The sequence below is a fragment of the Eleginops maclovinus genome, chromosome 2 (assembly GCF_036324505.1).
Source record: "Eleginops maclovinus isolate JMC-PN-2008 ecotype Puerto Natales chromosome 2, JC_Emac_rtc_rv5, whole genome shotgun sequence".
In the NCBI taxonomy this organism is placed as follows: Eukaryota; Metazoa; Chordata; class Actinopteri; order Perciformes; family Eleginopidae; genus Eleginops; species Eleginops maclovinus.
The window spans coordinates 27,012,745-27,031,257 of record NC_086350.1 but is presented as its reverse complement, the minus strand read 5'-3'; the positions used below and the strand labels follow the sequence as shown (position 1 = coordinate 27,031,257).

Genomic DNA, 18,513 nt, shown 5'->3' with positions numbered 1-18,513 from the left:
ACCAACTCCTCCGCTATGGTGAACGCCTTCTTGCTCTGTGCCACACGTCTGGCTACGAGGTAGCTGGCTTTCAGTGCACATTTGGAGCTGCCAGTCAGTGACACGACCGACCTTTTCTGCATCTGCAGCCAGGGGAAGGGAGGGAGGGGTGCGTTAAAAATGTTTGTATTATTCAATCTTGTCATATGATATCATAATTTCAATAAAATAGTTGTTCACAAAAAAAATAAGTTAAAAATAGCTTATTTTAAATGTTATATTTGACATGCAAATCGGTTACCAAGAAGTTAGGACAAGCAAAAAATGCCATTATAGGGTATTTTTAATCTATTTTCTATTTTAAATAATATTTTGGAACCACTTTTTCTACAATTGTATGCCCAAGTTGTCTCATTACAAGTATATTTTACACAACAAGTGCATGTTTTAGCATTTTGAGTATGGATTATTTGAATTTTAACATGTGGGACTTAAAATGTCCTCCAATTCTGAGGACCCCTTTACAGTAACTCGAACAATGTGAGCAGAGTGAAAAAAACGAAATTATAATTCAAACTGTATTAACTTGTTAACTTATAAGCAAATGGTATACGTTGCTTACTTATAATGTCAATAGTTTACAATTCTATACGTTAATCTGCATATTAATATTGTATATTTAATAGGTAGACTAGGTAATAGGTTTTTACTGTTGTTATGTACCTACTGTTCTGTTTTGTTTATTTGTTTCATTTTACTGTATACTGTACATTTGCTTCTATTGTTTATTTTGTATTTGATTACATTTTTAATTAATGTACAATGCTTATCTACATGCTGCTGTAACAAAGGAATCTCCTAAACTGGGATCAATAAAAGTATATTTTATCATAAAATAAGAAGAAGAAATGTGTGAAATTAGTTCCAAACAAAGTGTTGAGGTTGGCGGGTCTGTATTAATTTTTCTCTGACTATTAACCAGACCTACTAATTGACCGGTTTACAATTTTTCCTTTTTGTTTTCCGAGGAAGTTTCTCATAATGACAGTGGGTCAATACGATCTAGGTAGAGATTCCCAGTTAAGAATTTTCCTTTTTTGTTTCTGTTAATACTCACTTCATGTCTTGAGAGGACTTTCCTCATGGTGACAGTGGGTAAATACAACTAGGGAGAGATTCCCAGTAAAGAATAAAAAAATAGGGTGAAAATCCCTATAAAGAGCCCTATGTTAAAAAAAAAAAACCTGCATGTCTTTTGAGGAATTTCCTTTCTTTGACAGTGGGTAAATAAGATCTAGGGAAAGATTCCCATTTAAGACCCCTAAGACCTTTTTTCCGCTCTCGGCTGCTGCTTTTAGATCAGACCAACAGCCACGGAAGGAATTACACACCAACATACCCATATATGGAGGGAAGTGTCATTGTTTCCGTTGTGAGACTGGATATGTCCAAACATGCCTTAATCAGTTATATCCCATTGAAACAGGGGCCTCTTGTTTACAGGCTAAAGTTAGAGAAGGGGGGCTTACCTCTGCTAGATAGTGACACCTACACTCTTTCATGTCAGTTAACCAACCCGTGTACATTTAGTATATATAGTTTTAGAGCTTTGTAAAATAGAATGCATTTAACATTGTGGATTATACTAAATTATATTTAATTATAATAATAATTTTAATTATACGACCCAATATGGAACTCAATAACAGTTAAACCTTTTGTAATCAAAATGATACATTCAGACACATGAATGTTGTGTGTTTGAGTCTGAGACAGAAACGGCTTCACAGTGTGTGTGTGTGAAATGCTGAACATAACTGTGTTTGTGTACACTCTCAAACTTACAGAGAACATATGGACACTAAGGAACCAGGCCAGAGCCTAATCGCAGGATACACAGGTTCAGTGAACGTTGTGGAGAAACTATAGATGGGGGATTAATGCGTTTAGAAGGATTCTGTACAAGGTCAGAGTGCCAGCAGGGTAGTTCACATACACTACTCAATAAGAGACAGCGCTGAACACGGTGCTTTGACGAATAGTATGGGGAGAAGCAACACAAAAAAATTCCTTAAGACTAAGAAGGCTGGAGTGGTGGGAGAAAAAATGTTTGGGACCATCAATACCAAGACAAAATTTCCTAGGTTTACCAAAATTACCAATAGGAATAGAGGTGATGGAGAATTTTGAGATTTCCTGTGTTTTGTGCCAGTGTAAAGTTCATCACAGCAGCACAGACTCCAGGACTGATCATTCCTTGCAAGCACACAGACATCACTGGCTCCTCTCCTTCTGATTCCTTTGTAAGTCACTGATATATGAACCCGTCCGCTCCACTCAATCTCCCAGTAAGAGCGACCAGGCAGAGCATTCCGCACATCAGCTGAGGCCAGTAGTCAAATCTGTCTGGATGATCTTGATATGGCTGCTCCTCCCTCACCCATGTCACCTTCCTGTTGTTGTCAGACAGTTTGAGTTCTCTGTTTATTGTGTTGTGTCCAGCTCCAGTTCACAGGCATCTGATGAGAGAAAAGACAAAAGACATTGTTTACTTTGTGCAGTATACTGTAGGCATTTTTTTACTAATACTATTACAAATAAATATTAAAGAACAACAACAGAACTTAGCCCCCCCACACACACATTCAGGAGCCCAAACAAACTCACAACTATAATATGAACAAAAAAATTAAATAAACAATATTAATTGATTGTTAATGGCTATGGTATGTTTTTGGTTGTTGCCATAATCTAATGATTTTTGATTATTGAAAAGTATACAGTTCTTTTTCATATGGGTGTTAAGAGATGTATCCATAGATCTAGCCTCTAAATGTTGCCCACAAAGTGCAACAGATTGAAACACTTAACTACAACATTTAAAAAAAATCTTGAGCATGCCCCCGGACCCCACTGCAGGATGTGAGGTCAATCCCCAAAATGATACAGGTTCACGTGGCTTAGATACTACATTGATTTGCACACTTTTTATATAGCACTGTCTTAAACCTTTCCGAGAACCAGCACCTTATCGTGGTGGTGGAGAGGTTTGTGTGCCCCGATGAACCTGGGGGTTGTGTTGTCAGGAAACTTGTGTTCCTGGTAGGGTCTCCCGTGGCAAATTGGTCTCAGGTAAGGGGCCAGACTAAGATTGGTTCAAAAGACCTCATGAAAAACACACTTGAAAGCGAGGATACCCGGCCCGGAGGAAGCCCGGGGTCCCCTTCTGGAGCCAGGCCCAGAAGGAGGACTCGTCAGCAAGCGTCTGGTGGCCGGGCTTGCCACGGAGCCCGGATGGGCACAGCCCGAAAAAGCAACGTGGGCAACACCTCCGCTTCTCCGTCCCGCGGGCCCACCACCTACGGGAAACAGCGATGGGGTCGGGTGTGCTGCCAGAAGGGTGGCAGTGAAAGCAGAGGGTCTCGACGGACCAGACCCAGGCAACAGAAGCTGGCTTTGGGGACGTGGAACATCACCTCTCTGGGGGGGAAGGAGCCGGAGCTTGTGCGGGAGGTGGAACGTTACCAGTTGGATCTGGTGGGGCTCACCTCTACGCACAGCGTCGGCTCTGGAACCTTACTTCTGGATAGGGGGTTGGACTCTATTCTTCTCCGGAGTTGCCCAAGGTGTGAGGCGCCGAGTGGGTGTGGGGATACTCACAAGCCCCCGGTTGAGTGCCGCTTTGTTGGAGTTTACCCCAGTGGACGAGAGGGTAGCCTCCCTACGCCTGCGGGTCATGGGGGGGAAAACTCTGACTGTTGTGTGTGCTTATGCACCAAACAGCAGTTCAGAGTATTCAGCCTTCTTGGAGAACCTGAAAGAAGTCCTGTAAGGGGCTCCTGAAGGGGACTCCTTAGTCTTGCTGGGAGACTTCAACGCACACGTGGGCAATGATGGAGACACTTGGAGAGGTGTGATTGGGAGGAACGGCCCCTCTGATCTGAACCGGAGTGGTGGTTTGTTACTGGACTTCTGTGCTAGTCATGGATTGGCCATAACAAACACCATGTTCGAACATAAGGATGCTCATAAGTCTACATGGTACCAGAGCACCCTAGGCAGAAGGTCCATGATCGATTTTGTTATCGTATCATCGGACCTGAGGCCGCATGTTTTGGACACTCGGGTGAAGAGAGGGGTGGAGTTGTCAACTGATCACCATCTGGTGGTGAGTTGGGTCGAGTGGCGGGGGAAGCCTCTGGACAGACCTGGTAAGCCCAAACGTGTAGTGCGGGTGAACTGGGAACGTCTGGAGGAGTCCCAAGTCCAGGAGGCCTTCAACTCACACCTCCGGCGGAGCTTTTCAGGCATCCCTGTGGAGGCTGGGGACATTGAACCAGAGTGGGCAGTGTTCAAAGCTTCCATTGCCGAATCTGCGGCGGGGAGCTGTGGTCTCAAGGTCTTAGGTGCTTCAAATGGGCGGTAACCCTCGAACCTCCCGGTGGACACCGGTGGTCAGGGAAGGTGTCCGACTGAAGAAGGAAGCCTTCCGGGATATGATATCCCTGGGTACTCCTGACGCAGTTGCAAGGTATCCCAGGGAGATACTGTGGGAGGTGCTGCGGGAGTATGGGGTGAGGGGGTCTCTACTCAGGGCCATCTAATCTCTGTACTCTCAAAGCGAGAGCTGTGTCCGGGTTCTCGGTAGCGTAGTCATGGGGGAGGGGGTCTGCAGTTCGGTGGGCTAAGGATTGCACCACTGCTTTTTGCAGATGATGTGGTCCTAATGGCTTCATCGGTCTGTGACCTTCAGCACTCACTGGATCGGTTCGCAGCCGAGTGTGAAGCGGCTGGGATGAGGATCAGCACCTCCAAATCTGAGGCCATGGTTCTCAGCAGGAAACCGATGGACTGTCCACTCCAGTTAGGGAATGAAGCCTTACCCCAAGTGAAGGAGTTCAAGTATCTCGGGGTCTTGTTCTCGAGTGAGGGAACAATGGAGCGTGAGATGGGCCGGAGAATCGGAGCAGCGGGAGCGGTACTGCAGTCGCTTTACCGCACCGTTGTGACGAAAAGAAAGCTGAGCCAGAAGGCAAAGCTCTCTGTCTACCGGGCCATCTTCGTTCCTACCCTCACCTATGGTCATGAAGGATGGGTCATGACCGAAAGAACGAGATCGCGGATACAAGCGGCCGAAATGGGATTTCTCCGCAGGGTGGCTGGCATCTCCCTGAGGGATAAGGTGAGAAGTTCAGTCATCCGGGAGGGACTCGAGAACCGCTGCTCCTTCGCTTGAAAGGAGCCAGTTGAGGTGGTTCGGGCACCTAGTGAGGATGCCACCTGGGCGCCTCCCTAGGGAGGTGTTCCAGGCACGTCCAGCTGGGAAGAGACCGAGGGGTAGACCTAGGACCAGGTGGAGGGATTATATCTCTTCACTGGCCTGGGAGCGCCTTGGAATCCCCCACTCAGAGCTGGTTGTTGTGGCCAGGGAACGAGAAGTTTGGGGCTCTCTGCTGGAGCTGTTACCTCCGCGACCCTGATGGAAAGGTGGGAGAAGATGGATGGATGGAATTCAACAGGAGGTGTATGTTAGTTGATCTACCACATTATGCCAACCTTTATGCGTGTATACCTCCACGTTCCAGTGTGGAGGATTGAAATGTCATGTTGAGGATGAAATGTCATGTAGGGGAATAAAAGGTGGACTCAAAGAAAAAAATTGTATTTGTTGCTGCCATTTTTTATACAGTACATAACCATATATGTACTGTATAAAATGCCATATGGCTAATGTTAATTATAATGAATGTCATGCAAACTCTGATTTGCAAAATGTGATTTGGAGCTTGGTTAACTCATTAAAAAAAACGTTGTTTCAATAAACATACATGCAATAATGTAACACAGTTTTGTTTGCACAGCAATGTATTTTAAAATATATAAATCAATATATAGCAATAGGTTTTCCATCCATATATTCCTATATATCTTCAAATATATGAGGATTGTTGTCATATATTGAAATATATTTTCTAATGTATTGCAATATAAGTTCTAGTATATTGCAATATACTTTTGTTTCGTAAGGGATTGCATGAGCTACGCTGCATTCATGTTTACTGAGAGTATATCGATGTGTTTTTCCAAATCCTGTAACAAATTGCCCTAAAAGTATTTAAGGGTAGCTACTTCATGAGCTTTGGCTTTGTAGCCCCTGGTCATCTATGGCTGATAGGTCCGGCACTGGGATGCTGTTCTCTTCTGTCCCACCAACGGATGCCACGGCCACATTTTTCCGAGGGTGTGAGCTCAGTGGGGCACGACACTGATAGACGCGCGTCTCTCTGAGATGGCACATACAGTGAGGATGATGATTGTGGTCGTTTCGGCGGCTCTGTTCTTATTCTGTTTATAATCTGAACATGGATTGTTGTGACATTGTAAATGAGTGCTATATTTTGTGTTTGCACCTGCAAAGGTGAGTGAGTTCTGTCAAATCACAGCAGGCCATTTTATGTTGGCCTGTGTTGTGATTGGAGGCATCACGGTTGTTGTTGTTGTTAAGTTTTGCTTTGTGATAGCGCTCTTTACTCCATGTATTAAGGTACAAAAAGCCTTTATATATCTAAGTTGTTCGTGCCCCACCAGTTTTGTACATATAAAAATGCCACTTCAATCCAGGAGACAACAGATTCACTCCTGAATCCCGCAGCCTGTTGTTACTCAGGTCCAGGACTCTCAGCCTACAGGACTTGGAGCTAAGGACTGAGGGCAGCGCTTCACAGCTTCCCTTTGTGAGGTTGCAGACACTCAGCGTAGAGATGAATCAGCCACACAGAATTATAAAAACAATGAAGATCTGTTGCTTAAAACAATACAATAGTATAATTTGTTCTGGATAGGTATGTGTGCACCTACAGAGCTTTGTTGGATGCTTTGATTGCTGGCAGTAGCATCAGAAGAGCATTTTCTGAAGCAGAGTATTTCTTCAGTTCAAATACATCAAGATATTTTCCTGATGACAGAAAGATGAAACAAGAGCTGACCACTGAGCAGGAGAAAGTCGAACTCCGTAGAAACTTCTGAGTTTCTCTTTCAGGGAATTTTGGATCTCCTCCATCATAGAATGATCCCCAAGTTCACTCAGACAGTGCAACACTTTGATGCTTTTCTCTGGAGATAGATTATCACTGGTCCTCTTCTGTATGTACTAGACTGTTTCCTTGTTGGTCTGTAAACTGTTTTGTTCTTGTGTAACCAGACCTCGTAGGTGATTCTGATTGGTCTGCACTGAAAAAAGCGAAGGAACAAGTCCAAGTATCCGTTTGGACTCTGTGAGGCTCTCTCTACAGCACTCTCATAGAGCGCTCCAGACCAACCAGTGATTGTTTTTCCGTCTATCAGAATATTGACACCAGAGTTGATGCAACTCAAATGGACATGAAGAGCAGCCAGAAACTCCTGAACGCTCAGATGGACAAAGCAGAACACCTTGTCCTGGTACAGTCATCTCTCCTCTCTAAAGACCTGTGTGAACACTCCTGAGTACACTGAGGCTGCTCTGATATCAATGCCACACTCTGTCAGGTCGGACTCATAGAAGATCAGGTTGCCTTTCTGCAGCTGCTCAAAAGCCATTTTTATAAACGGTAGTAACGAGACCGAATAAGAACGAACATTTCGGTGCCAGACTCTTTTTTTATACTGCCCCCTGGTGTTCCGGCGTCAAATTGAGGTTGTTGAACCTGACGTCAGTGCCGCTACTCAGCACACTTGTTGATCAGAACTGAGTGAGAGGATCAATCAAGATGCCGAGAGTAAAACGCTCCAAGGTTTGGCTTCATTTCACATCTAAGGATGCAGATTCTGCGACATGCAACACATGTCTTAAGCAATAGCATGCAAGGGAGGTATCACTTCTAATTTAATGAAACATCTGACAGTGCATGGAGTTTATTTAAAAACCGATCAATGCACTGTGTTTGATAAATTACGTGACGAAAGGCCCTTCAACGGCAGCAGCCAGTGTCGGACAAATAGAAGAGAGTCCCAGCTGGCACTCTCTATATTGGTTTATTTATTACTATATGTTACTTGTATTTATATTGTTTAAAGATTTAAGTTAATACTGTGTTCAATTTGGCCCTGGAAATAAAAGGGTATTGTTTTTTGACAACGTGTGTGCGTTTTCGTTTTTTTAAGTATCAGTTCGAGAACCGTTTCGGCACCGGAACCGTTTCAAAAATACCGAGTAGGCACCGGTATCGGATAAAACCCAACCGATACCCAAACCTAGATCTGATTGGTTGCTGCAGGTTGTGAAGTTATCCAGAGGCGAGCAGAAGGGAAGCAGCTTCCCCCTGATGAAGTTGGTCAGCAGCACCTCCAGTGAGGTGTCCAGACCTTCAAAGATGAAGACAATCGGGAACTGGTCAAAGCTGCGGATTACTACGTCTCCGGTTTCAGTGAAGAAATTATGAACAAGTTCCATCAAGCTGTACTTTTTCTCTCTCAGCACACTCAACGCTCTGAAGGTGAATGGGAATGTGAACTGGATGTCCTGGTTAGCTTTGCCTTCAGCCCAGTCCAGAGTGAACTTCTGAGTTAAGACTGTTTTCCCAATGCCAGCCACTCCCTTTGTCAGCACTGCTCTGATTGGTGCATCTCTTCCAGGTGAGACTTTATAGAAGTCTTCTTGTCTGATGGTCGTTCCTGGTCTGTCTGGTTTCCTGGATGCTGTTTCAATCTGTATGAGCTCATGTTCAATATTGACCTCATCCCCTTTGAGCTCTGCTGCTGAACTCTGTGGAGATGAAGAAATTATTTTAGCACATTAAATGACTCAGCCCATATGTCACTGTATTGTGAACTATACAATGACATATCCTGTTGACTTACAAACATGTGTCTTTAAAATAAGGTGGTGGAGTCATGGACCGGGTACTCTTCATGGACATGAAGCTGGAATCAGGTCCAGGGTCAGAAGAGTCTGTTGTCTGCTGCTGCTTTGAGCTGTAATGCGAACACACACACACACACACACACACACACACACACACACACACACACACACACACACACACACACACACACACACACACACACACACACACACACACACACACACACACGCACACACACACAGTTTTGACTGTGAATAATTATGGCAGAGGGATTTAAGTACTGAGCTCTGACATCATAGCCATCATTTAAACAGGGGACGCTGGGGTCCCCACCACTTTTGGAAATGGGCAATTTTGTCCCCACCACTTCGCATTAGGATCATTTGTTAAAAATGTTCTGAAAATACCGTGTACAAGGAATTACACTTTGTTTATTTCCTCTAGACAACATGTACAATCTGGAGGACTGTTCTCACTTTCTGGGTGTACCTCTGGTAACCCAGTGCAGTTTGGACCTGGGACACGTTTTATATTAGATATAATTTAATAGACAATAGTAAAGCAATGGTTGCTCCCGCTTTGCAGCAGTGTAGCATGGTTACTGCACTAGTTGTCCAAAAAAGTATTTCAATCAATAGTATACACAGTACGTATATTGTTTGCAGGGGGGGCTTAATGCAGTAGTGTTTTTTAAACCTGGAAAAAGTGTCCCTATACCACTCTCTAACAAAGTGGCACCCGTGTCTGATATATAGGAATCACGGACAGTTAAGGCCCTGACACACCAGGCCGTTTATCTGCCTTAAATTTGGACCCATCTCTGAGCTGACTTCAGTTACCTTAAGGAAACTGATGTCTCTGCGAGTGTTTAAATGTGACTTTCTGGCCAAGACATTGGTGACGTGAAGTGACACAACAGTCAACTTAGTCGACTCTAGTTCTGTGAAATCTGTTTGGTTTGTCAAAGCATTTAAAGGTGGTCATCTCACCTTTGAGCTGGGGTCTTGCTGTCATGTTCTCCACACAGAGGGGTTTTAGAGGGAGGGACTCCGTCCTCTTTATCCTCACCTGAATTCATAGCACACCTGCTGAGGGATAGAACAAGAACAAGGTTTTTTCATCACAGGAGAAATTAGTTCTCATTTCTCTCTCTAAGACGTCACCAGTCAAGGCTCAGTTCTGCATCAATGCCGTAATTATTTCACACACCAAGTATTGTCTTAGCAGCAGGAAACAAACAAGAACACCACATTAACATCTGCTTAGACATTTTAAAAGCAGGGTCTTAAAAATGATGGATAAAAAGTCAAATTCTTTGTGTCTGTTGCGTGTTAATGTGTTTGTATTAATATGCATTTTATTGTGCTTTAAATGTGTTTAGGTGCTTTTATTGTGCTTATGTGTTCTTTTCTGTGCTCATCTGCTCGTATGTATTTTAGTTTACTGTTATCAACCTGCAAGGGACTGGAGATTAAAAACAGCCTTATTCAATCAGTCAATCAAATAATCAAACTGTATTAATAAAGAACTTTTCATGTGCAAAAGGAAGTGCTTCACAAACCAAAAAGAAAACCCAGCCTTCCCAGGAAATCATCATGTTTATTAAAACACCTTTATACCAACAATCAGCAAAGGACTGAATAACACAACAAGAAATTGGGACTAAAATAAATATAAACACAGTTGGTTTAAAAAACAATTAAAAAGGCAGATTTTGAATTTGCTCTCAGAAGTATGAACATTCTCTTTTCCTCAGGTCTCCTTGTGGACCCTAACAACAAAAAATCTCCTCAGCGTGGGTCATGTTTAATCTTTGGGTATGATTAAACAGTTCCAGAAAACCTGACGGTTCTATATGTGTTATATCTTTTTAACGTATAAAACATATAGAACATACAGTGGGGCAAAAAAGTATTTAGTCAGCCACCAATTGTGCAAGTTCTCCCATTTAAAAAGATGAGAGAGGCCTGTAATTTTTATCATAGGTACACCTCAACTATGAGAGACAAAATGAGAAAAGAAAATCCAGGAAATCACATTGTAGGATTTTTAAAGAATTAATTGGTAAATTCCTCGTTAAAATAAGTATTTGGTCACCTACAAACAAGCAAGATTTCTGGCTCTCACAGACCTGTAACTTCTTCTTTAAGAGGCTCCTCTGTCCTCCACTCGTTACCTGTATTAATGGCACCTTTTTGAACTCGTTATCAGTATAAAAGACACCTGTCCACAACCTCAAACAGTCATACTCCAAACTCCACTATGGCCAAGACCAAAGAGCTGTCAAAGGAGACCAGAGACAAAATTGTAGACCTGCACCAGGCTGGGAAAACTGAATCTGCAATAGGTAAGCAGCTTGGTGTGAAGAAATCAACTGTGGGAGCAATTATTAGAAAATGGAAGACATACAAGACCACTGCTAATCTCCCTCGATCTGGGGCTCCACGCAAGATCTCACCCAATGGGGTCAAAATGATCACAAGAACGGTGAGTAAAAATCCCAGAACCACACGGGGGGACCTAGTGAATGACCTGCAGAGAGCTGGGACCAAAGTAACAGAGGCTACCATCAGTAACACACTACGCCGCCAGGGACTTAAATCCTGCAGTTCCAGACGTGTACCCCTGCTTAAGCCAGTACATGTCCAGGCCCGTCTGAAGTTTGCTAGAGGGCATTTGGATGATCCAGAAGAGGATTGGGAGAATGTCATATGGTCAGATGAAACCAAAATAGAACTTTTTGGTAAAAACTCAACTCGTCGTGTTTGGAGGAGAAAGAATGCAGAGTTGCATCCAAAGAACACCATACCTACTGTGAAGCATGGGGGTGGAAACATCGTGCTTTGGGGCTGCTTTTCTGCAAAGGGACCAGGACGACTGATCCGTATAAAGGAAAGAATGAATGGGGCCATGTATCGTGAGATTTTGAGTGAAAACCTCCTTCCATCAGCAAGGGCACTGAAGATGAAGCGTGGCTGGGTCTTTCAGCATGACAATGATCCCAAACACACCGCCAGGGCAACGAAGGAGTGGCTTCGTAAGAAGCATTTCAAGGTCCTGGAGTGGCCTAGCCAGTCTCCAGATCTCAACCCCATAGAAAATCTTTGGAGGGAGTTGAAAGTCTGTGTTGCCCAGCGACAGCCCCAAAACATCACTGCTTTAGAGGAGATCTGCATGGAGGAATGGGCCAAAATACCAGCAACAGTGTGTGAAAACCTGGTGAAGACTTACAGAAAACGTTTGACCTCTGTCATTGCCAACAAAGGGTATATAACAAAGTATTGAGATGAACTTTTGTTATTGACCAAATACTTATTTTCCACAATCATTTCAAATTAAATTCTTTAAAAATCAGACAATGCGATTTTCTGGATTTTTAAAATCTCATTCTGTCTCTCATAGTTGAGGTTTACCTATGATACAAATTACAGGACTCTCACCTACTGAACTCAAGGTCACCTTTAGAATATTTACACCTTCAACATTTTAGGAAACATTTGGAGAAAAGAAGCTGCTCATTGTTCCTCATCCATCCTGGTGTCGATGTACATCTGATCTGATGAAGCCGTCACACCATCAGAGTCGAGGAGTCACTAGGCGGTCCAACCAGTCTAACCTCTGTGGATAAGCAACTTTAAATATAGATTTGGGTAATGTTATTCCTATTTTCAGGTTACTTGATCCTTGTTTCAATAACCTTTTGTTGTTGTCAGAGTGTTTACATATATACATATATTCACCCTCGGTCTGAAAGGCACCATCTTATAGCCATCTCTTGAAGCCCCCCCACCAGAAGAAAAGCCCAGGCCAAGATTCAAGAGGTTTTTATTGTCAGATGCACATTAGCTACAGTGTAGTTATTGCAATGAAAATCCGCTCTGATTGGCTTGAGAGAGAAGTCTGACACCCTTGAAAAGGTAGTTCTCAAGCCGTGGGTGGAGATTCTCAGATAGTGAGCGGTGTATATATATTGCAATAAGCCTGCATGAAGGTGTGTTATAACCACATGTTTTCTGACTTGGCCAACCATCAAAGAAACATAGTGTTGTCTTATTTAAAGTACGTGGGTTGCTAGGACTCTTGATACCCAAATCCCTGGTGGCTGACAGGTGCAAAAGTGCTACAACGCCATGACATGTGAATGAAGAAACATTTTCACCAACTCGACCACACATGCAGCATTTAGAAAACATTCAGCAACTTTCACTAAAGGTGCTGCCGAAACAAAACCAAGCTCAAAACACAACGGAAACCAGCAGACACTTAAAATTGACGCTGCTGGGAGCGGAGCTCTTGGTGACGTTTGGGGATTATAAAGTTAAAGTTAGCAAAGATGTTTTTTCTTTATGCATGTGTTTTTGCACTTTTGAGTTTTTATATTTGCATCGTTCTAAATTCTGAATTTTCTGCAGCTTGAAGTTGCTTCCGGTCACTAGCCTGTGAAATGCATTAGCATGTTTTGCCTGATCGTGTCTCTGTAATGTTCCCTGTCACACATCAGCCCTGCAGAGGCAGAGAAACAGAGTAGTGAGGGGGGTAAAAGGAACAAACACAACAGAAAACCAAAACCTTGTAGAAACGTAACAGTCTCTTTACATTTAATTCCTCCTTGTTTCGATTTTCGGTGAAAAACTATTTCAATTCCCATCTCATCTTAAAACAGCCATCAACTTTCCTCTTCTTAGATACGGTCGCCATGGCAGAAATAAGAGCAAAGGGATCAGAGCAAGGTTAGGCCTAGATTACACCTTTAAGGTTGACACAGCCAGACAGAGTTACAGAGTTATGCTGCCACCATGAGTTGACAAGAGAAAATACATTAAAAAAGGTAGGAGTTATGTTTTCTGACAGTGCTGGCATCCATAAATACATTATACGACAGAAGCTGTGTGCCATACAACTTCTGACTACGCCTGTGATTGGCCCCCTGTACAGACTTTGGACATGCCTCTCATACTGGGAAAAGGCTCTTTTCGAAATTAGCAAAAATAACATTAGCCAAATGTACATATGATCAATATTTATTATAGGTGTACTCCACCAACTAAAAGTTGAACTCTTGTGAAATCGTCAGATTAATTATATCATGTTCAAGAGATGAACATGGATACATCACAACCAGTTACATCCCTGAAATTATTTCAAACATTCTTCTTTTTTTTTGTCAAAACATGGTGCCTACATTACCCACAATGCAACTAGAGCACCAACTGTTCAATCAGAGATTCAGAGGTGTTATGATCTTTGTATATACTGTCTATGGTTATTATATGTCATGTCTGTGGTTATGATATTATGGTTATGGCAGTAGCAGCTCATGTAGCCTCCATCCACTAAGCTGCAGCAGAGATGAGCAGCAGCAATAACATTAATACATATTTTATTAATCCCAGAGGGGAAAATCCATTTCCAATCTGGTGTTATTTTTACATTTCACTCATAAGGCCTGGAATACACATGCACACAGACACAAACAGGAACTTTGCACATGCATTAGTGGAGTAATGTTAGAAAAAAGGGGGACATCACTTGAGTCAGTTTATCAGATTTTATGCTTTTGCCATAAAAAAAATGCTTTCTACAACCTTTTCAATCATAGAGTTGTAGCTAGCTTCTCTGCTTGGGCTGGGCAGCAAATGTAAAAGCAGCCACTGACCTGTCATGAAATAACCAGATATCTGAACTTCTTTCTGCAATGTTTGTCATTATAGGAAAAGGTGAGACTGATTTTAATTTCCCCCTGGTCATGCTGTCCCCCAGGTCATATAGAATCAGAATCAGGATACCTTTAACAGTCCCACAGAGGGGACATTTGCATTGTTACAGCAGAAAGAGCCAAAGACAGCATAATGTTACACCAAGATACTACAAAAATGTATAGAATCACACAATTGCAAAATACACAAAAATAAAAGTATAGCAGCCAGATATGTATTGCACAGTTGTTTACACAACAGGGGGTGTTGTAGTCAGTGTTGTAATATGTGGGGGGTCTACCGGGGGCCATGATGGTTATAGAGTCTGACCGCTGCAGGATTTAGAAAGTTTATTTTATGTGATAGTTCCAACATGACCCTAGGATTGATGCAGTGTGTTTACTAGTAATGGCCTTTCCCAGATATACTTTATGTCCTGACAAAATATACAGTAGCTTTTACTGATGGAACCACTAGAGCGTGTTTACCATTAAGGAATCGATATCAAGATTATGGTTGGAATTTTACACAGGAACTACGGCTTGTGAAAATGCTGCTTTCTTTTAGATGGATTGCCACAAACATTTGTTACTCTCGGTTTTTTATTATTACAATCTCAGTAAAAAATAGGTTTTTGCACTATTTTATTTATCTTATTTGCACCATGTATGTGGAGTTGTTGGAGGAGCACGCGACATAAGATTTTCATTGCCAACATATACGCTGTATCTGCTGTGCATATGACAAATAAAACCTTGAAACCTTGAAACCTAGTGTTTGTTGTAAAGGACCAGATGTTCTCTCTCCTCTGTCAGCTGTTCTGTTCTGTAGGCTAATACTTTAAGAGTGAATCTATACGCCTACTGCCTGAATCTGCTTCATGGTTTCTCTTTCTTTGGTTCATTTGTTCTGTTTTTAATTCAGCAGGTGAACCTATATGTTCATAAAAAAGTGTGTGTGAGCTTACTGTAACTGTGTGTATTAAAATGGAGCATTTTCTGTCAGCTCAGATTTTATTCCTGCTTTTTTAAACTGTAATGTGTGCTCATGTGCTTCAGTGTTGGTGTATATGCTACTGCTTACTCATGGAAGACAGCTTTTCATTCTCACATAAACTACATCAAAGGGCATCAGGTCACGGCCGGGTGTTACGTGCCCGGGTACAGTAAGACAGTGGTGAACGGTAACTAAATACATTTACTGAAATACTTTACTTTAGAACAGTATTGTGGTGTTTAACTAAGTTTGTCCATTTTCTGCTACTTCATACTTCTACTTGTTGTAGAGTGAAAATTGGACTTACATTGCACTTGACTTCTATATTGAGTATAACATCTCTAATGTTGATAGATTCTTAGCTTCATTAGGTTTGTAATTGTATTTGTTTCTCTTTGAATATTACTTTGGTGGTCACTTAAAGCCTAAATATGAACTAAAGTGTTAAATAGTAAATATATTTGGGATTTATACATTACATTCCTGTTTTGATAACTATTCATTCCTTGCTTTAAAATGTATTTAACAATAACTTAATTAAGTTAGATGTATACTTTATTTTATCTGTATGTAAAGCAAAACAAACTGATTTGAAATATAGAAAGGGACAATATTAGGTGATGATGTTTACAATTATTTATGACCCACAATCCTTTGTTCAATAAAAAAGACATACCCTGGGTCACGTGATATTATCACTGAGGCGGAAATGAAAGTTCAGTAGCGACAGCAACACAGAACACAGCTGAAAAAGGTACGGGAAAGATTCAATTTAAGCCTTAATTGTGAGTGTTTCGGTGGATATAGGTATTCTGACATGAACCACGTAACTGCCAATGCGTTTCAACTTGATGTCAGGTGATTAGAACAGCTTTTATTGTCATGTCCTTTTGTAAAATCCCCCTACGAAGCTCGCTCGCTAACAGTTAGCTTATTATAGGTAAAGCTAGCCCGAATTAAGCACATCAGACCGGATGTGTTGAGACTTCGCTTTCAAAACAAATGCCAGCGGAGGGATGACATGCATAGTGTGGTCGAAGAGAGATACGTTATGCAATTTTCCTAAAGTAAATGTTCCCCATAAAAATTAAATGTGTGGTTACTTATGTGATCTTTATAGTTTTAACATCCAGAATTATCGCCTGTGGAGTTGTATTTTGAAAACCACAACAGGAAGTCAATATTTTCTAAGCCCAGCTTGATGGTGATGCATAGCATTGCCTTGATCATCTTCCGTGTTTGTGTTTTGTGCGCAGCAGCCAAGGGTATTTAAATACGTAGACAATGAAAAATGTATAGCAGGGAGAGTACGATTCTTATCAGTCTGTATGAAGTTTAGCCAGAATCCACTGACTATCGGATTTAGCTAACGCTGCGTAGCCGGTAAGCTTATTTCACAAGGTTGACGGGAGATGTGCGCTTTTGTTGTCATTGCTTTGATCTAATTTAACAGCCCGAAGACAACCCTCAGGTGTGCATTTAGTTCATCATACATTACCTAATAGTTTGATTTTATTATGGCCAGGTCACATCTGACCATGCATCACTGGGTTTGCTCTGGTCTCAGGCTGAGATGCCAGCAGCAGTCACCTTGGTGGGGCAGCAAGTAACGTTAGACTGAAAACACGATCAGATCCCACAAACCCGTCTTAATGTTAGTGTCCCTTGTTGTTGCACAGTTAAGACCGCCATTAACCAAAGCTCCACGCTAAATATTTGCTGTATATTGTCCTGAATTGAATGCAGTGCTCTTTGCATTCAACCAAGCAGGCTCCATCCCTGACTTTGCTCAAGGTGATGCTGTCAGGGTCTGAGGAAAGCCTTGGCACTCTAATGGGCGAAACACTTTCCTGATTTTATTGAAATGTCTATGATCAGGCTGATAAATATACCTTAAATGTAAGTTATAATGTATGCATGCATTTGAGGTAATCCAACTGTAACAGAAAGTAATCAGGTAAAATTACTTTTATATCCTGATACTCAAATTAGGTTACTAATTCAATCTTTAGTAACTGTCCTGTCTTTATTGGAAATCCTTTTATCAGGCTGCTCAATATACCTGTACGTTTAACTCTGTTGTTTTGACATTTTGCAATGAAATGGCAATATGTTGTAACCTGTAATGCTGTGTGTGTGTTTCAGAGCTGTGAGGTCATGGCAGCTGCCAGCGTGAGCAGACCTGGCGGTGCCCAGACCACTGAGAAGTCTCAGTTGATCTTAAAAGGTAATGATCTGTTTTTTGTTAACTCAATGACTAACTGGGACATTATACAAGAAATGGCCTGGCATGACTTCCAGATCAAAGACAGAACAGCAGCATGGCCCATTCTGCAGTGTTATATCCAAAACATCTGTGTGTTTTATCTCAGAAATTCTTTCCAAATTGGATGCAAAAGTTCTCTTTCATTCATGTCTTTAGGCATAGTGACAGCACATTAGGCAGCAGGATGTATGTTATCTGTCCTGTCCATCCAGCATAACATGAAAACATCCTCTGTGTGACACACCAACTTTTAAAGACTTTTATTTATATTTTAGCTACTTCCTTGTTGAAAACTATGGGTCAACCTGATCATTTTACAGACTGTATTCACTTTCTTTTTAAAAAACATAACTGCTGTTTAGAGAGTCAGAACGTGTCAGATAGATAAATATACATTTGTATAATTTTGTGGCTGTTGACTTGTGGTGAAGAAGTGTTGAAAGCTCCTCGTATAAATGTTATTTGCTGTAGATCTTGACCTTTAGGAATGCAGCTACACAGGAATACATAATAATTCAGATTAATCAACTGCTCAGTCCGATCAAATTTTTTTGTGTCTGACTTTTGCCCAAATGATTTCCTCAACCAATACAAGCCTACACAAATCACACAATAGATCTGCCTGTGCGAAACAACAACAGCAAAAACCCATGACATCCAGGTTTTCATTTTCATCCTTTCATATTTTGTTTTGTTAGAACAACATCAGAAATCAGTCACTTAGAGAATGGGG

The 18,513-nt window shown here is 41.8% G+C and overlaps 1 protein-coding gene and 1 pseudogene across 1 annotated transcript in view; one reads left to right on the top strand and one right to left on the bottom strand.

Annotated features, from left to right (window-relative positions):
• Positions 1-6,544: 6,544 nt before the first annotated feature.
• On the bottom strand, positions 6,545-9,836 carry LOC134859863 (protein NLRC3-like; annotated as a pseudogene).
• A 6,354-nt stretch (positions 9,837-16,190) lies between these two features.
• Positions 16,191-18,513, top strand: part of wwp2 (WW domain containing E3 ubiquitin protein ligase 2) — a 63,944-nt gene continuing 61,621 nt past the window's right edge. Inside the window, 2 exon segments of the mRNA XM_063899934.1 lie at positions 16,191-16,268; positions 17,660-17,741. Of these exon segments, the coding sequence (XP_063756004.1) occupies positions 17,672-17,741 (70 nt within the window). The 5' untranslated portion in view covers positions 16,191-16,268; positions 17,660-17,671.